Raw genomic sequence first — 24,774 nt, forward strand, 5'->3', positions numbered from 1 at the left:
ATCGCTTCCTGCTTCCTAACCTTATTCTGCAGGTCCAATTTCCTTCTGCTTTCTTTCACCATAGTCCACTGGCATGGACACCGTTTCTGCCTTTAAAGCAAGCCTCTGGCTGGGGTGGGGGGTGGGGGGTGGGGATAGTGTGCTCCTATATGGAGCCCCAGAGCCCATGGGCCAAGCCAGGTTGTAACCTGGATACAGCTGCAGTTCGGAGGATCCATTAGCAGTGCCAGGAGGCCCCTAGCTCCCAGTGAGCGCTCATTAATGTTCCTGTGCAGTCACAGTGCTATGAAACCCAGCAGTGTGTCTGGTGAATTTAGCCGGGACATGGAGCCTCAGGGAAACTCTTGTGGGCTGACTCAAAGAGAGACAGGAAGAGTCAAAGGATTTCCATTGAAGAAGTTGCTGGAATACTGAGAATGACATTCATTCTTAAACACATCCAGATTTCCGTGTGTTTTACCACCAAAGTGCGTGTATGTATCTGTGCTCGCTGGATTAGATTTGCTCTGTGTTCCGTCTTTGTGTGAGTGTGTATGCGCGTGTTTGTGTGTGCTCTTAGAGGCCCAGTTCAGCTGTCTGGTCTGGCGTGCAGATGGCTGGGTTGGGACCTGCTGAATAAGATACCCCTTTTTCTTTCATGTGTCCTAGTTTCCTTTCCTTTTTCTTTCTCCTCCTTTCAGTTCCTCGCCTCTCTACCTTTTCCTGCTAAGTTTCATTTACCAGTCACATCCCTGGCTGCCTCCTCTCTTTCATCGCTGCATCTGCTGAGGGCCATCTTGAGCAGAGAAGAGTTTTCCACCACTCTATTTTCTCTCTCCCTCCTTCTTTATGTGCCTCTCAGGGCTCAGTGCGGCAGATATACGCGGTGGCTTTGGAATGAAATGTCTCTTAACCGAGCCATGTGCCCCGGAGCTACGGTAATTGCAGGTGAAATTCAGCTTCCTCTTTAAAATGCCATCTCTCATTTCCAGTTACCGGCCCCCCTCCGTATCTCTCCGTCTTTCTCTGCCTCTCCCCTTCCCCAGCCCCCACCTCTGTCTCCCTCTGGCTGTCTTTCAGAGGCGTGTGAATCCCTCAGCCCCTGTCGCGTCTCCCCTGCCCCAACAGACACTCCCACAATGCACAGCGCTGATGGTTGCACAGTGATATCAGCCGTGCAGAGGGAAGGGAGGGCCGCTGCTTAGGCACACTGGATATGTGTGCATATGTGTGTGAAAGTGCAAAAGATTGTGCGTGTGACAGGAACCGAGTGTTTGTTTGTGAGTGGGAGACGGTTTATACTGGAGGAGAAGCAGTGTGTGGTGTTGTGTGTGTTTGTGTTTTAAGCGTGTGGAACATCAGCGAGGCATGAGCGGCGTAGAGGTGACATCAAGGTGAACGCGGCGTGCATAACGCTCGCCGACTCGGGAGGCAGCAAATGGCTCTGTGGCAGATGGAGTCTTTGTCAGGAAAGAAAAATGGCAACTCAAGAGCATCACATACCCCCCACCCCCACCCCAAACACACACACACACACACTCTGTATGACTCTGTTTTTAGTCAATCATGCAAACCTTCATAGATGTGTTTAGCTCTTTGTACACACATAAATGCACACACGCGTATTGACATGCATACATCATCCCTCCCCTCCTCAGTGAGCCAGGCCGGCGGGCGGTGACCTTCCCCTGCTCAGAGGGTTCCCTGGCTGTTTGATCAATTATCCCTCTGCCATTGTTTACCAGGAAGCAGAAGTAGAGAGGAGAAAAGAGAAGCCTCAAAATGGCCACTGTCAGGTGGAGGGATCCATTTCACTGCCAGCGTGGGGGTGGGGGTTAGAGAGGAGAGAGGGAGAGCCGAAAGACCAAAGCTATGAAGTGTGCTCAGAGAGAAAGCAGGAGCATGATTCTCCGGCAGCCGGGATGATGTGACATTACACTGACAGTACATCTTTCACCACATTGGCTGTTTTGAAGCGTTGACAGTTTTCCTTAAATGATCTCTGAAGTTTGACCAAACATGCACTACTTAGTCTAGAAGTGGCGCATTTTCCTCTTGTGTCCTGCATTTCTCAAGAATCTCATGTAGAAACATCCATGTATGGATGTATGTATGTATGATGCTTCGTACCTGCAGAAATACTTGCTATTTTTAGTGTAGAGAAGTTAGAGGGGGGGTACGCACTCTAAAGGTCAGGTGGCAGGGAGAGGGGAAAAAAAAGGAGTGGGAACAAATGATGCACTAAGCGAATGACACTCCGAGGTCCCGCTTTAATATGTATGTATCTCAGGTTGATGGCTGATTTCATTAGCGCCTCTCATTGTTATGCATAGATTGTCCTCCTGCAGCAAAATGAATATTGTATTCACACGTGCACTCATACGCTTTCCTTATACACACGCACACCAACAACATCTGCAATTCTCAGGATATACTGTACAGCGGATTCTCTTTTTTTTTCTTTCTCTCTTTTTCAGGGGGCTTGAAGAAAAAGGTTGATGTTTCCAAAGGCTGTTAAATGTGTCGCCTATAATTAAAACAATTTACAGAGCTGTCATTTTAAAAGAGCTTTCGGCACTCCTGCGGGCGATCGCTGCTTGGTAGTTTAGCGATTATTTACCGGCAAAGGTCTGTGATCGCGGTGAAGAGAATTATTTTCAAATGGGCAAAAAGAGGCTATGTTTGTTTAAATGACTAAAGAGGAATAAGTCATTTTGTGACTGGCGGTTTGGATGACGTCATTTTAGTCTGAAGGATGCGTTTGACCGACATGTTGAGAGCTTTCTGTACATACAGGGGGGAAAATAGATGGTAACGTGGGAATAAAGCCCCTTACTTCCCCTTTTTAGGCTTTCGAGGGAACTTTTCTTCTGCTGTAATGTTAGCTCTTAGTGGGGCATGTGTGAATGTTTTTTTCTAGATATTAATAACTATTGTAGGCGGAAATAAACAAAAAAAACAAAACAAACAAAAAAACCTTCTGCATTTCCATATGTTCTGTAAGGAAACAGTCCAGATGGATTATCTTTTGGTCTGGAGCTTTCTGTTGCAGCAACCAGCTCAAATCCAAGTGATGTTGGACTTGCCAGAAAACACACACCCATATGCGCACTCACCCATGTGCTCAAATGCCTCCCGTCTGAAGTACAACAAGCAATTACTGATTAACATGTCTAAACTCAGCCAGTACAAAAGCCAGTCTAACTCTATTTTTCCCAAATTTGTCCCCGTAGAAAACACAGAGAACGTGATGGTCTTTCTTCCTAACATACCTCACGTTCTTTGCAGTGCCAGAGATATGTTTGTCGCCTTCCTATTTGTTGCCTGAGAAACCATGTTGGCTTGTCTTCTCACATTTCACACTTGGCTTCATTCCCTTAACCCCTAATGTTCAGCCCCGATGGGCTGCCTGACCTCTTGAGTCATGGATGTTGGATTCTTTGGCATCACAAAAGCTGGAAATTGGGTTAAATTTAACCCCGTGGCTGTAAATTGTGGTCATAAATGAGCGCTCTTAGATTAAGATGAATAAATAAATCCATTAAATATCTTGGTATCTTTGGAAAACCACTTCACAAGCACAACTTTTAAGATCTTCTCTCAGCTTCAGGTTCTCCAGTTTACACACAAACGTTCAGTTATGGCCCTGTATCTGAAACTGAAAACAGATCGCCCACACTCAACCACTTCTTTCCTGAATATGTACCCACACACACACACACACACACCCACACACACATACAAACACACACCTACACGGGAAACGATTCACATCTACAGTTTCAAGCCATACATATTGTGACACAACACCTGATAGTTTAAGAGCTTTACAGTAGAATGTCATTTCAGGACAGCCAGGAAGAGATCACGTCGATGCAGTGCAGGTTAAGTCACTGTGTTATCCGGGGCTACAGAGCATGAAGGCTGTATGTTTGTGACACACTCACAACATGCATACTTACCTACACCACAGACCACTTCTCTCAGGCTGCTAGACAACCGGGCTAAAAAGAAAAACACTGGTGACGCACTCTGCTCACAGGCATGGCTGCAGACACAGTCAAAGGCTCTCCTCTTGTGTGAGTTCTGATTGTAGGTGACGCGGTTTGAGGAACGAGGAAGTGTGCCAGGCCGACGGACAGGGTGTTGGACAGTGTTTTATTTCCATTTTTTTAGGGAGAAGGTCCCAGGAAATAGTGATGTGAGGGGAGTTCTGTGACACATGTACATATAGACGATGAGTGTGCTACATGTTGATGATCTGGTAGTATAATGTATGATAATAAAGACATTGTGTAATTCACAGAGTCAGCAGCACCAAAACAAGCTTCCTCTTTAACTGCTCGTGTTACCTTTAGCCTTGTTGTGACTTGTTTGTCATCACAGGATTCCTGCTGCTTCTAGAATATGGTTAGATAATTGGCAGCCCAGGAGCATCTCAGTATCTCAGAGCCCAATCGCTGGAAACAACACTGATGTTTTTTCTACTTTAAAGCAGAGTTTCCTGCAACAGTTTCGTCCATCAATGCAGGTCTATGTGGTGAACAGTTAACCCACAAAATAAGCTAGAAGGCACCTCTCCTTAGTCCGTCAAAATAAAAAATGGTCTCTGAAGCACATACCTGTCAACTTTAAAGCACAGCTACAGCGACAATAGAAAACTTGCGTATAGAGGCAACACTGACCAAGAATCTCGCCTGTTATTATGTTTTTAGCTGTTTCAATAAACGCCGAGTTCATTTTCATGTCTTCAGTGGGAGCGCACACAAGACCTTTATTAGTGCTAGGAAAACAAAAAAGGAAAATCTCTCTACACTGGAGAGAAAAAAACACTCTGGTCTAAATTTGTGTGCTAATTATTTAACATTCAGAGGCTTCTGTGCTCTGTGTCCAGCTTTGTTGTTAAGAAACCCTCGGAAAGTCACTTTAAAGGTTTATTTGTTTTGAATGACTTTTGTAAAAGTATCACATATCTGTCTACTTGGGTTATAGTTGCACCAACATTTCACCATTTGCTCTGGTTAAAGTCGGTGGTGAGGTCATTAGGTTACATTTTTAAATAATCTCTGTCAGAACAGCTATTTTAACACCTATTTTAGTGTGATTTGAGTCTCTCATGGCTGCGTTTGCCATCTTCCTGTTGGGATTGTTGGCTACCGTAAATGTTCTGTTCCTAATGTGATCATAAATGTACCTGCAGATAAAAAGTCATCGTCCCGCAAGCATGATTTTGACTTGGCCAAGACCTGCATCCCTGCTTTGTGAGCCCCAGGCACTGTTTGCACACACTAGAGCGCTTCTGCATTTTCTTTTGTAGAAGTGAACATTTTGTTATGACACTTTTATGAAGCAAGATTTCGCTGTTTGGTGCAGCTAAGCTTGGAATGGAACAGCCCTGGTCGGATGTAGCCTCTGCTTGCACGTCACGTGCCTGCACGCGATTGTTACTGTCATGGCTGGTGTGTTGTCATGTGCAGCTGTTTGCTCTCCAGTTAGTTTAGTGTGTAGTGAGTTAGTGGAGTTACAGCAGTGTGCAGTTTTCTTTTCATTCTGAGCTTCCCTCTGATTTATTCTTAACATCTGTCTTTGGCAGGTGTGTGTAACCACAGCGTCCTCACTCTGAGCCTGTGATGTAGCGATCATCGCGTGCAGTGTGCTCCTGCGTACGTGCAACACAAACAACACAAAAAGGCCTCCCTTCTCTCACTCCTTTTAGGATGAGTCATTTTTTTGAGCCCTGTGTAATCCAAGCCCGTGTTTTATGTGTGCGAGCAGACAGACCCTGAGCAGTGGTCTTGGTCCCGGCTCCCTCTGGGGTAGTGAGTGGGTGAGACACAACCATCAACAACAGGCCTATACGCAGCTTTGGTTTCAGCCGCACCGCACAAGCAAATCCACTCGTCATGACACGGCAAAGATACACAGGCGGATCACAAACAGATATTTGTGGAGAGCTAAAGCTGCTTTGCTTTGCTCTCCTCGGCTGCTCCCAAAATACTACTAGGTGACAAATAACAGGGGTTGGCGGTGAGCTTTATGAGCGATTTGCCACCAGAAACTGTTTGGACCCAAGAAAGTTGGGTTATTTTATTATGAAAAGACAGTGTGGCACAGCAGTGGTGCTCTCAACACACACACACACACACACACACACACAGGCTGTAGATTCATGAAAGTAGTGCTGAAGTATTAAAAGAAAATCAAATATTTTGACTTTTCCTCTGAGATAACATGGGGGGAAAAAAAGACCAACACAGGAAGTGGGAAAGAAAAAAGAGGCAGCACCATTATGGACTCTCTGCACAGCTTTTTAAAGCACCCCATCGGTGGTGTGACAAGCTACTTTAAAGGCACACAGCTTGCTTTTTAAAAGGGTCTTACACATTTGCCCCTGGGGGAGGAAAAGAAGTCTTGGGTCAAGCAACAAAAAGATAGTAATTGAAAAAAGGTTCTTTGTGGGTCTATTTTTTTTAAAGAATATCTCTGTGTCCTGTATCTCTGTATTATAAAAAGAAAGAGGAAAGAAAATCCACATTAAGTAATGCGTTTTAACTTATAGTCTTTAATGAAACAAAGCTGAATGTTTTGTGTGCGTTTTTACTTCAGTTCTGTCCTGATTTTGTCACCATGACGCTGAAAAGGAGGACACAGAAACTTAAAAACAGGAAAACAGTCCTGTTTTTTGGCTCAAAAGATCGTTCCATAAACAACGTTTCTCTATGGATTTTTGGAAAAAAAAACATTTGAAAAAAAAGTTATAAAGCCATACTACTATTAATAATGAATAAAATATACAATCAATCTCACTATTTAAGAACATTTAATGTCTAACCACTTGTCTTATTGTTGACTAGTTAAATAGTTACAGACTTATAAATGATCTTTAATTAAACCGTGTACAGCATTATCTAGGAAAAAACACAAAATAATTTGTTGGCACAATAAATGCAATTTGTATGATACTTTAAGCTATATGATATTGAATTTTGTAAAAGACTAGAATCAATGACCCTGGTAGTTTTTTTCTGTCATTTAAAACATGCTGACACAGGATAAAACAGTTTGTTTCCCAGGACCAGCATGCAGTGAATAAAAGGGAAAAAAATGCTAATGCTTGTTGGCTGTGAGGTTTTTGTGTATTACCTAACACCCAGGAAGCAGCATGATTTGTCTACCATGCATGTTCAGAAATATAATCAACTTTTATAAGCAGAAGTCGGTAAGAACACTGCGGCAAATAAAAGTTCCAATACTTTAGTTAAAAATGTGGATTAGTCTTGTAATTTAACCCACTTGTGTGTTTTTTTTAGTTGAGTGGACTTTACACAGGATCATTTTTTTATTCTTTTGCTCACTGTCATTTCTTCTCAATATCATGTTTTGTTTTATTCATGATTGATAAAAAAAATCTTCTGTATCTCATCAAATACTTACATATTCGTTAATTTCTATATTTAGCAATAAATGTGTCCTAAACTATTTATCAGATGTCTCATAAATATCATGATTGCAATACTTGTTATATTATTATCCGCTCAGCCGTAGACTTCCTCCAAAAGCTAAAGTCTCTCACTCAAACAAATTACAAGTGGAAACTTGTCACAACCTACTTGGAGTTTGCAGAACAGATTTATTTGTAAGACATTTTGTCTAACATCACATGATGTGTACGTTGGGGCTCCTCCATATTTGTTGGTTGCGGAAAAACAAAACAAAAAGATGGATTTTCTTTGGAAAATGTCTGTAATTAACAAATCTGGTGAAATGCATTCTGGGTTTTGTTTGTCCAAGACTGTTTGCTCAGTTCATTGATACAAGTGAAAGGTTAAAGTAGCACTGTCACTTTACAGCCATTTCCCCCATTTTTCCCGTCTAAAAGTACCAACTTTTAGACGGGTGCCTTTTCCTCCTCGGCAGTCCTTCTTGGTTTATAATTTTTGTGTAATCAGGATGTAAATTAGCGGCTGATATCTGGGCTGGTGTTTGCCTGTTTATGTTTGTTCATGTGTCTGTGCGTGGGCATAAACATGAACGTGTATGTGTGGGCTTTTCTTTATCACCACAAAGATATCCTTAGGGGTTTTTTTTCCTCCCCATTTCTCATTATAAATGCTAATGTCACATTAATGAAATCGGCTTAGTTTAAGGTTTATAGCATAGCCCACATTGAGAGATTTGACACTTCCCACATATTTCAAGTAGAATTGCTGTTTTCTGTTCTCCCCCCCACGGGTATACTATTTACTCCAAGACCTCATGGGCAAAAGTGAAACTAAAGAGGCAAAGTTTAGAGCATGGCTGCCAAGCTTTGTCATGTTGCCACATGCTGCCAGCTCCTCGCCGGCTGAAAAACAAGCCTTAGCGTATAGCCACAGCGGTGGCTTAAAATAAGGGTCTGGTTAATGTAAACATTTTGTTAATGCGCTAGCAGCCGTTTGTTGAGTCAGTGGCTGTTAATCATTGCTCAACACAGTGCTCGTCAGGCACAACGACATACCAGAGAGTTAATCATAGTTATAGACCCCCCCCCCCCCTCCCATGCTTTATGCAGAAGACATATTTAACAGCTGGGCTTTTAATTATTTGGTCTTTCCACTAAGCATGCTCCGTAATATCAGGAGCCATGATTCCAAAGGTCAGATAAATATGTGAGTAAACGGCTGCTTTTGAAGAGGATTCACAGATCAGCTGCACTCCTGAAGTAACTGAGGCAAAGGGAGAGTTGGTCGAAGTTATCTGTAAAAATCAACAAATGATGTGTTCTTCTAAACTAGAGTTAACAGATAATGAAAGTGGTTTGTTTTGGCAATTGATGTCTCTTCCACATGGACCCCTAAAGCCATCGGTTTCACCCCTAAGAGTGATGTGAACCCTTAGTTGATTTTTTTTTTCTTTCTAAATACAAAAGCTGAAGCCCACTAAGAAGAGAGATTGGTCTTTGTAATTAAAAGCCAATTTAGTAAAACTGATTAGATTATGCTAATGAAACAGATAATATCTTAAAAGCAGTTTGAGGAGAAGCAGAGAGCGAGTGTGAGGAGTGGCGAGGAGTGACAGTCCAGCCGCCATTACAAGCTGCTGATTTCTGCAGAGTGCTTCATAAAATGTCAGTGCGCTTCTCCCTGAGCAAGACACTGAAAAATGGCAGCGCTGTGATGTGCTGGCACCTTACCTGCTGCACTCTGCGCAAGTGTTTGTGTGTGTGTGCCGGGGCGAGAGGGGAGGGCTGTGTGCAAGTGTGTGTGTGTGTGTTCGTTTACGCAAGTGTATGCTGGCCTGTGTGCGTACACGGCTGTATGTGTGTTTTTACATCTGTGTGTGTGCGTCCGCGCTGGCCTCCCTCCCATGTTGCAGTGAAGCAGAACAGAGTGGCTGACTGCCTGCTGCTTTGCCTCCTCCTCTGTCAATACAACACCATTCTCTTCCAGTCGGTCATTTTCACGTGTTTAACAGCGCTCCCCTTTAACAGAGGGATGCTGGGGACTGACATGTTTAGTGTAATGCTCATGCAATGTCTCTCATCAATGCAAACGCTGCCAAAATTGCTCTGAAACTAAGCATTAATCTTCAAAGATCTGTGTGGCATTTAAACACGCGTGGAGCAAACGGAAACATGTTTTTTTTTTATGTGTCTTCTCAGCATAATTGAGTCTGTATTTATTTAAGTGGAGCAGTAAATATGCGGGTGTCGTTTACTCATCAGTAGATCACTTTCAAATATTATTCTGGAGTTTGAGTATTTTTCTGGAAACTTTGTAAAGATGAAGACATTTGTATACGGCGTTAAATCCAATAGTCTGTGTCAGAGATGCATCAGGCTCAAACGTTTCATCTGCTCATGATGGATTAATGCTGATTTCAACACACGCATGTCATTTCTAAGGGAAGTGTAATGTAAAGAGGGATGCAACAGAACGGGTAGAAGGGTCAAGGTGTGGTAAATAATGATGAAACCAGACAAATGTAGGTCCCAAATCACACATCCTATGCTTTTCAGAAACAACATTTTGTATTTTTTATGTCCTTAATATTTTTTAAAGGAATGTGTGACCTCTTCAGATCCTATGGAACAAATTCTTTCCTATAGTCACCTGTATTGCCCTTTGGTCTGCTGTTTAACTTCTAGGATTATATTAGGGATGCAACGTTTAACTTTAAAGATTTGGTTTCAACATTGATTATGGAGTCACAGTTTACGTTTTTGATGTGATGTTTAAATTGTAAAGTGTATTTTTCAAAACGACAACAAAAACCTAAAAATGTTTCAATTTTAATCGATTTTTTTTCCCCCTCCCTCCCTTTACTTTATTTGAAATCCCACTCCAATCGTCTGTTGATCCTTGTAAAAGTCTTCCCAGTGGTCTTTTAATAATAGATTGTGAATTATGTCGCTTTTAGCCAAAATCTGTGTGTTTTCTAGGACATAGATTCTGCAGAGCGGCAGAAGTTCACCTCATTGTTGTGGGTGGGTCGCAAAGTAAGCCTACCCGGACTTCCCATGATCCCTTTGTTTACACTCTCTCCCACTAGCTTACAGCCCCTCATAATCTCAACCTAATATTACTGGTGCAACAACAATATTGAAGCTATCCAACTGTACAGTTTTGAGTCAGATTCCAGCTCAGGCGAGGGAAATATGGATTCATTTGTCTACAAGTAGATGGATCAGAATGAAGCGGGGCAGGGAGCTTGTGGCCCACTGGCTCTAGCAGCTGCGTCATCATTAAAAAAATGCAACAAGGCCACGCCAAAAACATCAAACCCGCCAGTTTATTGGAGTGGGTCTTTAACAAATGACAGAATATATTGAACAAAACTATTATATTGTAACATCTCATTTGGAAATTGGCCTGAACACAAAGTACACCTAAATACAAGCACTGCGGCAGGTGCTTTGTGTGTTACTGCTGGCTTGAGCATCTTGTAAAGAGAAACATTTCTGGCACTCAACAGAGTGTCTCTGTTTCAAGTGTTGAAACAAATTCGTCGTACTCCCACTTTTGGTATCAACAGCCTCCAAACAGATTTGGCAGCATGCGGTTTGGTTTCATGCTCCAAGTCTGAAGTCACAAAACTAGACCAGTTCAAATAACTGAAGGATCTGTTTCTGTTTGGGCAACAAGCTCCTCTTTGCTAGTTTTTTTTGGTCATTTCTATCTCTGCGCATTGTGAGAGCCTTCCGAACATCAGACGGCCAAAAAAGCAGAGTGCCTCAAAAATAAATCTGCTTAAACAACAAATTCAAATGTATGGATACAAACGATTTTTTAAATGTTTTTAATTTATTTATTTTGCTTGCCCTGATAAGTAAGCAACACGTTTGGTATGATGTAATAAAAGAATAAATTGGTTGGGCTTTTCAACAAAGGAAAGCAGCAGAGATTTAACATTTCCCTTTTCACGCAATTCTCTTTCATGGTGTAACATACAGCTTGGTTTTGAACTGAGAATTGTGGCACCTCTAGTGTTTATACAAGTCTGCAAAGTCTATTCTTTTCCATTATTTTTTTAATATAAATAGAAATTATTTTAAAAATACTTTTTAATAAAATGTGATATTTACACACGTTTTCTCATAATTATACCCACTCCACTGGTGTCCACGTTGCTAAATGATTGGTAGAAATCACACATTTCTGTAATTTTTAAGTCAAAGTATTGGTAATTGATAAAAGTTGTGTTGTGCAGGACTATGAGACCGTTTGTTACATACACAGTACATCACACATGTGACCTAAAGCCTAAAATCCTGCATTAGGACTTTTAATATTGTGTTGCAGCTGTAAAGTATTGCTGTTTTACTGACACACGGCTTCACACTGTAGCTTGTTGTTGCCAGTAGGGTTCAGCTCCATAAATATGGAGAACAATTTCCAACAGACACCAGGCTTGATTGTGTTGACATATTCTTTTGTGGGTTTTTTTGTCCACCAGCTCTTCCTAGATTAGTTCCCCTGTGATTCAAAGGGCAGCGGCGGCGTGCAGAGCTCAGTGCCACCCAAAACAATCGGTGTGATTAAAGACATATTCATGGACGCGGCCAAAGTTACAAACAGAGGAACATTTGCAGCACAAACACACACATACACACACACCACTTTGGAGAAAAGCTGGGTTATGCAGGTTTGAAAAATGTCAGAAAAATATGAAAAATGCCAAAATGTCGAAGGTGGTCTCCAAATGTTACTGTTTGTCTAATTGGTATTTTCAGAATTTAGATGTTCACCTTATTATTACTTAAAAAGGAAATCTGCTAACTTCTTTTAGGAATAAGTCATGAAAAAAGTAACAACAATTGTGGCTGGTTATATTTGATCCAAATGAATGATACTAGTAAGGCCTCTTATGATGTTACAAGAAAACTACTTTATTTGTGAAAGCAAACCTCCCTGAAACATCCTTTTTTCATCATATACTATAAAAGCTTTACATTTTGGGCGTTAAAGAAGGAGAGTGGCTTTGTAAATAGGCAAAGCAGTAAAATCAGCGTTTGTAGCTGCACACACCGCATCAATTCTGTTTCTGTAAACGACCAATAATCTGCATATTAACATAAAACCAGGCTTTTAGTTAAACAATTTCAGCCACTATTTATCACGTTATGTCACATTTACCCTCTGATCTAAGCTTTTGTTTAACTAGTTAGCTTTCGAGGAATGAAACTCTGTGTGGGTTCTTCTCCTTCACAGGAACAGAAAGAACTTATACAGCTACTCGAGAAAGGTCTACGACTCCCAGGCTGTTTCATTCTTCTGTCAGTGTCTGTTTGTTTTGCTATTTGACATGCATGTTCTTTACATTATGCATATGTAAAGATTTCTTTCCTTTACCCATTTTTTCCTGGAAGTTTTCACAGATTATCAATGTTATTTGCAGTTCATTAGCTTCATTTGTTAGTTCATTTCATGTTTTTGTAAATTGGGTTTGCACAATGAGTTATAGGATTTTTGCTGGAAAAATCACACTAGACAGTAGATTAAACCATGAGTTTTTACAGGATAGAACTGATGTTGATTACCCAGAGAGCAGGGCAGCTCTTCCTGGTTATAAAAAGAACAAATTAGAGAGATTAGGCACAGTTTCTCAAACAGACACTTATGTATCAGCAGAGTCTCTTTTCTACCAAATGTGTTTATGTATTTGTCATTTTTTGCATTGTGCAACACATTTTCATCAGTAGTTATGTGGTTCACTTGACTTCTAAAAGGATTTCATAGATTCTTTTCAGGTCAACAATTTTTATTTTAGGAAACCAAGTTCTTGTGTATATATGTGTGTGTGTGTGTATGTATGTATGTATGTATGTATGTATGTATGTATGTATGTATGTATGTATGTATGTATGTATGTATGTATGTATGTATGTATGTATGTATGTGTATATATATATATATATATATATATATATATATATATATATATATATATATATATATATATATCTATATCTATATCTATATCTATATATATATATCTTATATATATTTGTTTGTGTGTGCGCAGTTTGTTGTAACTAAGTCACTGTGTGAACTAGGGCTGCACGATATGAGGAAAACTCGCGATATGCGATATTGGTAATTAATATTGCGATAACGATATAAATTGCGGTATATTAAACAAAACATCATTTCCATTTCACTGCAACAGTTTAAAAATTATACTCCAAATGACCCTTGTCGACGTAGGAGGCAAACATCAAACATAAAAGGGCTCATCTGATTAATCAAAAACGTAAACGGGTTCTTCTGATTGGTTAAATGCATAAAGCGATTTATTTCATTTGTTCAATATTTTAAGCTGCCATGAGTTTGTTTTAGCACATTTAAGGTAACCATTTATTGCGATTTTCGCCGTCTTTTGCGGTATGCATATTGCACAGCTTGATTTCGTGATAACGATAAATTTGCGGTATATTGTGCAGGATTAGTGTGAACCTGGTTGTTAATCTTGCAAGAACACAACAACAAAATACTTTGAATTCCTAGCAATGAGATTGTTCATGTGTGTTTCTGGAAATTCAGCGGTGATAATGAATTCCTTTGGACACATTCAGGCAATAGTAAGTCTGCGTGGTTCAGTCTTGAGAAATACTGAGCAGTGAGACTGGCATATGAGTCTGAGTGGCTAGCATTGGGAGAAGGGCAGATTCATCAGGGATGATTGTCTGATGCACGCTTCTGTTTTTTTTTTTTTTTTTGTCTGCATGAAAACCATGCTACGTTACCATGGGGAGAATAATTAGCTTTGGCTGGATGCAGATGCAAATATGTGTGAGGGGATGGGAGTTTTCTGGTTGAGCTTATTTATGATGCATAGAAAAGTGGATATGAGTGTGTGTATTTGCACAAAAAGATGCAGAAGTCATACTCATAAATACACACAGTCAGATTTTCTTAGACAAACACATACACACAGACTTATTTTTTACATCTTTTTTTCTTCCATTTATGGCAAGGAAATGGCAGAAGTACTGTGTCTGGTTGAGCTGAGTAACATTATTCTGTCACACATAGGTTTGACATCAAACACTTGTGACAAGCCTATCCTATTACCCTCCACCGAGTCATCACCATGTCCCAAAATCACATTATTGTCACTGGGAACCCTGCAGAGAGGGATGTTGAGTAGGGGTGTAGATTCCCACCATTGGCATCTACAGTATGCTTAAAAAAGGGAGTAAAGCCATTTGGCAGGAACCGATTTCTTATTTGAAAAACATACAGATTATGTCCCTTCTGGTTTTATGTTTCATCTGAAGCTTTTTTACGCTTTCATGGTGGCAAACACAAGTATAAGTAACAATGTCGGCCACTTAATACTGGAAATACCTTATAACTAATGCCACGCTTGACCATTTGTTGCAGAGGAGCATAACATTACCTTTTCACCCTGGCGGGCGGTTAGTAGCTCTAGTCTGGTGAGCTTCAGGGTTACATGCAGAAAAGTAGCAGTGTGGCTCTAAGAATACATTTAAAAAAAAGCAGATCAGTGGACTGCCAGGGCTAACTGAGGACGGGTGAGACACGGTGCCCATCCCCTTACATCCCCTACTTCACCATCTGTCACAGGGCAGGAGTCGGATTGGGGGAGGAGCCTGAGTCACTCTAGCTGTTGTCACCTCAATGGGACATGCTGGCTCTTTGTTACAGCACTCAGGCGCTCTAACCCAATTTACTTTACTGAGTTATTGTATAATTTGGAAATATTCCATTGAAATATTGAAATGAACTTCAACTGGGGACTGACATGTTTAAAAAGTGCCACACGGTGCCAGAGTGATGTAACTCTGCAACTCAACAAAGATGTGAAGATTGCAGGCTTAATAAAGCCTTCAAACTCAGGACTATACGGTAGTTTGCATTTACATGTGCCTTTAAATGCTGTTGAGCTGATGTCTTACACAGGACAAAGGTTGTCTTAATCTTTGCATAGGTGTTTGGTTATGTCACTTCCTGGCTGACTGTGCGCACACGGGGAGATTAGGCAAAGGAAGGAGAAAAAGCGATGAAGCAAGCTTGTACGTGTACTCTGCACAGAGTTCAATAATCTTTCTTAGCAGCGCTTCATTACCGCTAAATGTCCATATGTACACGCCGTGCTGAGGAAACATGAACATGCCTAAACACACAACGATATAAAGTTCAAATAGTGTGCCGCTGGCGCATCTATGAAAGGTCAGAAGTAAAGGATTCTGATGTTGATTCAGAGTGATGTGATAATGATTTCACTTTCACAAGTGCAGCAGAAAACAGCTCTGTGTGTGCTGTTCTCGTCCTGGTACTGACTGATTCATGTGAATGACTGATGCCACTAAGACGCCAGAGGAGCAGGTTCATATTGTCCACCTTATGTTTTTTGTAAAAGACTTGATGATGTAGAAAACATGCCAAAACAGGAGTCTGACAATGATTTCTTACTCCAACCCTATTTGTTACCTGTAATCCCATTTTGAACTGACTGGTCTTTTTGCTTGCTTGCTGTTCTGAGTCAGGTAAACTCAAAGAGAGGTCTGCGCTTGACGGTGGCAGATCACAATAAAAGGAGAGCAGGAAGAGATCCAGGGGATTGAGTGAATGTTGCAGAGGCGACGCTGATATAGTCTTTGTCGTCTGCGGTTAGGAGGAGGAGGAGAAAAAAAAAGCTTGGAGCTGCCGTGTGTCTTTGAATGGGGTCACGGCATCATGGGGAATAATGCATTTCTCTCCTCTTGCGCCAGGCGCTCCTTCCATTACTGCTGGAGAAGAGACATTGTGTCCACACTCTGATTACCACTGATCCATGCTGATGACTATGTTGGCGGATTATCTCAGTTAGTATCAGCCATCTGTTACTGTGTGTATGTGCATGGATGTGTGTGTGAGTGTGTTAAAGGGGTGAGGAGAAAAAGAGGGCAGGATTGAGACACGGTTAGGTTATATAGTTTGAGACTGGGTCGAACAAGTAGACGAGCACATGCACGCAAACAATTCTTTAAAGCCGCGCATGTGTAACTGAGCGCCTCTCAGACACGCACAACACCCAACATGCAGTGCCACAAATCAAAAGCATGATGTAAAGCTTCCTTCAGGAGCGGCAATGCTGCCTGCTAAATGCACACATGCGATCTCCCCTTCATGCGATTGTACCCTCTTTTCAGAAGATGCTGACAAGTGAAGAGTCTTCTGTGAAGGCCACATGCAATCATAAAACACTGAGCTGTTTATAGCCACACTCTCCTTAAGGGACGTTGCATCTATCCGCCATTAGGTGCAATGCGATGACAGCCCGGCGCTGGCGTTGTATTTGCAGACGTGACTCCGAATGCGGGCGTTGGAACACATCTTATAAATCATCGTTGAGCTATTAGCATAAATTCTGCCTCTCTTTGCATCTGCAAGACCTGCTGTTTGCGATGGCGCCGCTGTGTGTTTTGATTGGTTAGTGTTGTTCTAGTCAAATTGATTTAGCCGTTTCACAGACGTGGGTAATGCCTGCCTTATCCCGCCACTGTTGTGTGCTGTTAATTACCTATAAAATCAAGCTAATTCTGATGCTAAATCCATTTTAATTTTTCATAATTAAGTCAGGATTGGATCCTTAAATACCTCGGCGCTTCATTATTGTTGCAATCATTGTTGCGGCCGTGCATTGGGTGGGACATTGCTGAGCTCAATCTTATTATTGTTATTAGGTTTAATTGCTCTAAAGTGATCAGTTTGTAGTTTGTTGGAGGAAGATGGACTTGCCTCGCATTCATTCCTTTTTTTTTTCTTCCCCTGCTGTCCCCCCCTATTTTCTCTTTCCATCTCCCATCCCAGAAAGAGGCCCTTTGAGAGAGTAAGAGATGAGAGAAGATGAGGGGGAGGGTAGCTATGCTTTACACCTCTGCAAAGGAGGGATTGCTTTTTTGTTGTTTGTTAGGGGGAAATCAATTCTGCTCACATCATCACGTTTTGACAAGGCGAGGCATTAGGCGCAGATATTGAAGAACGACAGGAATGGTTTACAGCCTGTCCTTCATCTTCTCTAGTTTTTTTTTTTGTTTCCCAACAAAATCAGAGTGTATTGTTTTGGCTATACTTTGTTTTTTTTCCTTTTTTGGTCTCTTAGTTTCCTTTCTCTGCCTCTTTCTGTGTGTTTTTCTCTCTGAAAAAGGTAGGGAATAATGCGCTTCACTTACCAGCTGACACCACATAAGCTTGCTCGTCCTTGGAGACACAAGCCTTTTGTTTTCATGTGCATTATGATAATTATGATGGGCCACAGCTCCTCCATTTCTATCAAGCTTCTAATGATTCTTTACGCCTTTTTTTTTTTTGCCTGGAACATCTGGGATAAAACAAAAAACACAAATCCGGGCAAAAATAAGACATTATGTTTTTAAAAACCCAGTCATTTAATGCTTAAATGATATCAAAAAACAAAAAATTGACAGCCAAAGTGAAAGTGCACACAAGTGTAACAGCCAGTTGTGCAACAAAGTGTGTGCAGAGGTAACAGGTTTTTGGAGAACCACAAAACTCCGCATTCATGCAGAAACTTATTCTTCAAATGATCCGCAAGACCTGTTTACTCACTGCTGTAATGTAGCTCTTTTACGCCACATGCTGTCATTTTGCATGGGAGGCCATTCCGAGGACCTTTGACCTTCCTCATAATTACACAACCACCATCTTTTTTACTGCAGCAACAGCAGTCATGGCCGCCCAAGTCCGATGGCACACCAGCCTCCTCCCCGTGGACTGCAGCAGGTTTTCTTGTCATCCGCGCCTCTCCCTCTCTCCCTCTCTCTTGTCAGTGTTGCTCCTGGCAAAAGGCTGATACTTGATATTCAGAGGATAGCAGCTTTTGTCTCAGAGATTTAATCAGTGGCTCTGCTCCCACTGCAGAGGGGAGAAGGAGGAGGTGGTGGAGGGGGCTTTAGGAGTGAGGGAAAGAAGGAGAGATGGAGGCAGAGACTGTTTATGTGTAATGACACAATAACAAAGCCTGCCTGTAAAACACAATCTGCAAACTGTGCTTTTGAAGGGGATTTTCAGCCCTGGATTAGTGTCAGGCAGAGGGATATGGAAAGGAAAGAAGAGAAAAGGAGTCAGGTTGATGTGATAGACAGGGGAGGTGTGTGCTTGAAACGTGCGTGTGTGTGTGTTTTGAAACGGTCATATTTGTTTGGCTCCACAAGTCGGCGGCTGTGTGGGCATCACCATACTGTGATTTGTCTTGTAAGCAGAACTGGCTTAAAGCTCACAAGTGTGAATCCAATATTTGTTTCCGGAATGACCAAATGTTTGTCGTCAGGGCTTATGTTGTTGGTTGGATGATAATAACTGGTATGGTGAGTCTGAGGGTGTTTTTAATGGAAAGCTACAGAGTCGGTTAATGCAGGCATACTTTTAAAAGCCTACCCATGTATTTGTAGTTGCAAAGGAAAAAGAGCTGTGCTGTCTTTAAAGACTTCAAAGAAGGCTTTTAATGGAAGAGGTTTTTTTTTTTAGCATGTAGGTGTGAAGGGATTTTTTTTTTTTTTTTTAAACAAGAGAATGCAGGAGTTGTGCTTGTGTGGCCCTGAGTGTTGGAGGAACAAAAGTGACACGTGTTGTTAGTCTGTTTTGGACTGGAGTGTGTTTTCTTTCCCTTTTTCCTGACCCCCGTCACTCCAAACATCCCACTTACGACTCAACAGAGTGAATTCTCTGGAAAAGTGGCTGTCCTGCTAAAGAACACTTTTGCACTACTGATAGTTTCTGGCATCCGAATGGAAACCTGGCTTTGCTGCTTATTATCAAAGTCCTTAAACATGTCATCCTCTACAACACCACATATTCAATCAATGGCGGCTGAGAGCCAGTGAGCATGGCTAAATAGAAATATTGTTCAGGGGAAGTGAGATGTGAAAGGAAAAGTGTCAGAAGGTGTGTGTATGCACACGTGCATGTGTGTGCTGTTGTGTAGGTGCGACGGCGCTCATTTGCGCGCGTGTGTCTTAAATGTGTGTCTCTGCGAACACGCGAGTGGGTGTGCTTTGCTATTGTAACCCCGCTGATTGGATTGTGTTTGACAGATATGGAGTCTGGAGAGCGGCTGGCCTCCCCTGCGCCCACCCTGTCTGCTGCTCGCACCTCCTCCCCTGCGGCCTCTTCCTCGTCTTCGTCCTCCTCTTCCTCCTCTTCGTCGTCGCCTGCTCCCCACTCTAAGAGCAGCCTGGCCCCGAGCCCATCAGCGCTGGGATCCCCCCTTAACACGTCTGGTAAGGGACATTTCTGCCTTAACTTTTTTCTTTAAAAAAAAAAAAAACCTTACACGAAAAGAAAAATCCCAACGAAAGCCCAAAAAGACTCACCGTCATGCCATGACAGCATTCAGCGTTCTGCTTTCTACAACATTAAAATGAGTTTCGTTCAGTAACGACTACACAGTTATTTTACAGGCAGTGTAAATACACCTTTCTCCCTCCAACAAGAATCTCTTTTTTTTTTCCAACCCCCAACAGCTTGGGTTGCAATTGAAAAGCTGCTGCATTAATGAATCCCAAACAATTAGGGGGCTCTTTTGTGAGAAACACACATGCTTCACAATGTTTCCTGACAACCTTCAGCTCTCTGGCTCCAGCTGCCCGAGAGTCCGACTCCCAATGCCACAGTGCGTTTGTGTGTGTGTGCATGTCACAGGAGGAAGAAGAAGCCAATGCCAGCTTGATTTAACTAGCCAGTAGCCACTCAGTGTCAAGTCAGCCCTGTCCAGAGTCCAGCTTCTCATCTTATGTGTGGGTCAAAACTATTAGGCAAGAGGTGTGTGTTGTGTTTTTTTTAAATCTTGTAATAAGGATAGTTGTTTTCTGTTTTTCACCAGAAGGAGGAAGAAGAAAACTGGCTCTAGCATCCTCTATGTTACCCCAAAGTAGGAACCATCAGTACCTCTTTCTCTTATGCATTATACATTCTTGTCATCCCGCTGCACCATTAAGATTTTCAAGATAAGCAATTTTCAGCTAAGCGTCAAATGAATTGCTTAGATCCAGAGACTTCCCTCTGAACTTCTGCAGTGTTTTGTAGGAATAAGGCGAATTCATCTTTTTTTTTTTCTTTTGTTGCGTCCAAACTGTAGCTCAGAGATATATTATTTATAAAGAAAGTTTAAAAAAAAAAAGGAGGAAAGCAAGTAAAAGTCGACTCATTTCCTCTTCTATCTCCCAAGTGTCGCTAATATAGAGGAAAGCATTGTGGAGCCGAGCAACAAAAACATGTCAAGTGTACTGTGTAAGTAAGTGCTATCCATAATGTAAATATTGAATACTTTTGCTATCACGGCGTCTTCAGGCATTGATTTAAAATCCTTTGCCGTGGTGCCAGTAGCACATTAAACAGACTCAGAAGAACAGAGGAATCGGCATAAACTCTGTCGGTATGCGCGCGTGTCATTGATGAGGATATCACTTGGAGAAGAAAAGCTGATCAGTGCCTGTGGCACTTTCTCCTTCTGGGATCAACTCACGGATGCAATTAACTTAAATCTGTCTGTGGAAATTTGATTGACTGCAACAAACAACAAATTAATCCCCCTTCGGCAGCACCCAAACATGAAAAAAGCAGGCGGTGCAGTTTGTCAGAGCGCAGGAAAGATTGAAAAAGAATGGAGAAGAAGGAAAAAAAAGGAGGGCAAGAGAGTGTAGAGACACAGCGAGGAAGAGCTTGTAGGTAATCCTACGTATGTGTTTCCTGCACCTCCACACCACTGCAAATTTTTGTCGATTTAATTATTCGCCTTCTGGAAGCTCGCATTAATATGGAAGAGGCCTTTGCAGATGTCACTTTGTGCTGCCTAGAATGGAAGGCGGGCCTGAAAGGGAGAGGTGGGCACCCTGGGCATAAGTGACTGCTGTTGCTGGCCTTTCTGGGGGGGTTGCACTGCAGTCGTTTATCTTGGTATCCACTAGCTGACGCTGGCAAGGTGGGCTTTACATATTCAGCATATTCTAATGACATTCAAAAGACAGAATTTGCTGTCTTGTGGCAGTGAGAGACCTTGACGCCAACACAAAGGGCTATACTCTCATATGTCACACTGCCAGCATGCTCGCAAGGCCACATAACCTCAGACAGTATGATTCACACTTTAAAAAATAAAAGCCTGTGAAAAGCAGCTGCTCTTTTCAAGTCTTAATAACAGTTTTGGGGTGGAACACATGTAAGTAGCTCCACTATTAGGTCCTTGACTTTATAAGCTCAGAAAACAAAAATGCTCCAGTGTCACTCTTTACATTTTTATACACTGTTCATCGTAGTTAGCCATTTTTATCCGCTCCGTGGGCTACATTTCCCTTTTCTACAGTCATCAGTTTTTCTTTTTTTCCCCTTTTTTTGCATGTGTATTACCTTCCTCATGCAGAGGCATCAAGCAGGCTTGCACTCTTTTTCTGGAATAGAAATTGAATTTGCATGAAATATGCTCACACCAAATTGCATCTGACTCTGGAAGGAGGTAATACGTGGCAGTCGCCCCTGCCAGAAATGATTGTGCTCAGAAAAATGCTAGACGATGATGATTTAGATGAAGTATTCTTCTGTGCTGAAATTGAATGCCTAAAAGGATGGAAAGGATGTTAGCTTTTTTTTTTTTTTTTTTTTTACAACTTATGTAGATGTTTCCCTTTTTCTGTCCCTCACCAATAATATCCATTCTTTGTTTGGGTGCAGCACTTTCCAGCACCTATTTTAAGCTGATTTATCAACACACACATACAAAAGCTCTGCACTGGAATTTAAATATATCAGACTGCTCTGTAAAACAAACCTGAAGTCTATTCCCAATACATCAAACTGAAGCATTAGTCTTCTGTTCCTACAAACACTAATAGCGTTTAAACATAAATACATCGATTAGAGTATTAACCTCACACAAATCTGAACACAGTACGATTTCATTGAACTTTCTTATTCTTTTTCTTTTAGTCAGTGGGATAAAAATGAGGTATTTTTAAGGGAGTGTATAAAATCTAGTTTGTCTGTGCTCTCAGCTCTTACTCTTAGTTCTCAGAGCAAATGAACCCAACTAGCAATAAAAGATGGGTTTTCGGGGAGGTGATCTAAAAGTAGTAAAAAATAAATAAATTCAAATTTGAATAACAGTGTTCCTTCATTTATCGTAGAAGTGGGGTTTTCACAATAACCTGCGACAGGTGAAATCCGCTAAGTAGGACTACACTTGTTTTAAGGCAGTAAATCGCTTCACCACACACTTTATACACTTTTTTTGAGACAGGCATGAATATTCTCACACTTTTCTCTCTTTTTTAAACTCTCAAAGTTTAAACCTTCATAGTAAAAGAAGTCCAGTGTCATAGAATAAAAACAAATCTAATGGAGTTGTTCGTTTCTGTACCAGAGGCACGGCACGAAGGAGATTCAGGTCTTTAGCTAATCAGGACGTAAAACACTGCACTGGTTAATAAAAAAGACAAAAACATGGAAAAATGCTCAAAAATATCTATAAAACGGCGGTGAACCGCGATATAGTGAGGAAAGCTTTTGTTTTTGTGCACGTTTACATGTTTTTTTCTCTCATTCTCAGCTTACGTTTTCTTTTTTTGTGCAAAATAAACTTGATTTTAGTGCCAACACAAATTAATCTTCATGTGACCAAAAACCTTGAGTTTGAACCTTACTTTTGAAACTTTAGAAAAGTAATTTTGGAATGTAAAAGGTAGCGTCTCTGAATGTGTCGTAGTTTAAGTTAGTAAATGTACAAGGCTGGTCTTTTCAAATGCTGTTTAACCCCCGTCGTTTGTGTTTGCTCTCAGGCCGTCTATTTGGAGAGCAACCCTTCATCGGCTCCACATTGTCAAGTGCCTTCCCTCTGGTCAACCACCCAGCCTTTGGAGCCATCTACACTGCCGGAGCAGGCAGACCGGAGTTTGGAGGCCTGGGCTCCCTTGGGATGTCAGCCGCCCTTGCTGCCCACCCCCAGCTAGGAGCTCTGTCTGGTAAGAAGATGACATTTGAATGCTGGGTGGCAATTGGTGAAAGGGAACAAAGCTTTCATTTTTCCTCTCCTCCTCCTTTCCTGTCCTCTCCTCTCCTCTCAGAGTGGTGGCGAGCTGCTGAAGCCCATGGACGGGGAGCTCCTGCCTTTCTCCCCTCTTTCATCGGCTTCCCTCCCTTTTTTGCCCCTCACATTCAGCCCAATCACAGCGCTAGTCCTGCTCAGATTAGGATGTCCGTCAAGAATAACCATGCCCCCTCTAAAGGTACAGCACCGGGTTCAAAACCCACTCGTCCATTGTCTCCTCTGTACTACAATCTTTGCCACCCTCCACTACATGAATCCACTCTGCCCTTTGATGAGATTTCCCCCTTTCCACATACATGTAATGAGTTCCACTGCTCACTTAGACATTCTGGTAACTTCTTGCTGCTGCTCTTGTCAAAATGTTCCCCCCTCATAATCTCTGTTTCTTGTTCCCTCTTCATTTCCCAGTATCTTTTAATTTATCTTCTATTATGTAAACCCCTCATGTTGGGCTTACTCCTCGCACTGGCTGCATGTTTGATGAGATACATGTATAAATCAATATTTTTATTAGCCTTATTCAATTCTGCAAGTAGTTCCAGATATTCTATTATCTCCCGCAGCCGAGTTTCTCAGAAAGGATGAAGCAGATTATTAATAACAGCAGATTCTGTGTTTGTAGGAGTGAATGGCGCAGTGAACGGCAGCGGCGCCTGTCCTCCCACCTCCCAAACAGGAAGTTTTGCTGCGAGTGCGGCTCCTGTTCAGACACCAACAAAAACCACCAAAAACTCGGAGCCCCCTAAAAGCCACTGTAGCAGTCCTCAGAGCAAGCCAGCAGAGTTGGTGGGAAAGACGCTTCAAAAGCCTAAAGAGAAGGTTTGGTGGCGATTCTTATTTTTGGATTCGTCCTCAATTTCAAAGCGGTGTGACAGAAAAGCTGCATGCCCTGACATTTGGACTATTCAGTCAACGTGATTATTACTGTTTGTTTTTTTGCCTCGTTTTAGAAGCCGAGAAAAAAGGCGACAGACACTTCCTTGGCCAGCAACAGCGAATCAGGCACATCCTCAGACACCTCCAGTGATGGCTCCCTCAGCAGCGACTTGGAAGACTTGGCAGAGGATGATGAAGATGATGACGACGATGATGATGATGAAGAAGAGGACAAACAGAGCGAACTGTCGGACTCTGAGAAGCGGACAAAGAAGAAATCAAAGGTAACGAAAATAAAACGGATAGTTAAAAAAAACTAAACTTTATTTTTCTTTGGGCAGTCGTTGCAGTGCAGCTGGCTGAATTTTGCCTCCA

At 41.8% G+C, this 24,774-nt stretch overlaps 1 protein-coding gene across 22 annotated transcripts in view; it reads left to right on the forward strand.

The window, feature by feature from the left end:
* baz2b (bromodomain adjacent to zinc finger domain 2B) overlaps window positions 1-24,774 on the forward strand; it is a 64,970-nt gene that overhangs the window by 15,943 nt on the left and 24,253 nt on the right. For 20 of the 22 annotated variants that reach the window (XM_023953372.1, XM_023953365.1, XM_023953380.1 and 17 more), the window contains exons 3-8: window positions 19,520-19,705; window positions 20,308-20,355; window positions 23,255-23,437; window positions 23,540-23,701; window positions 24,146-24,342; window positions 24,474-24,683. In XM_023953372.1, the coding sequence (XP_023809140.1) occupies window positions 19,522-19,705; window positions 20,308-20,355; window positions 23,255-23,437; window positions 23,540-23,701; window positions 24,146-24,342; window positions 24,474-24,683 (984 nt within the window). In that variant the 5' untranslated portion in view covers window positions 19,520-19,521. The remainder of the gene's footprint in view (window positions 1-19,519; window positions 19,706-20,307; window positions 20,356-23,254; window positions 23,438-23,539; window positions 23,702-24,145; window positions 24,343-24,473; window positions 24,684-24,774) is intronic. The other 2 variants (XM_023953377.1, XM_023953368.1) reach the window with 2 other exon arrangements.

This window comes from Oryzias latipes, chromosome 3 (genome assembly GCF_002234675.1).
Source record: "Oryzias latipes chromosome 3, ASM223467v1".
NCBI classification, from domain to species: Eukaryota; Metazoa; Chordata; class Actinopteri; order Beloniformes; family Adrianichthyidae; genus Oryzias; species Oryzias latipes.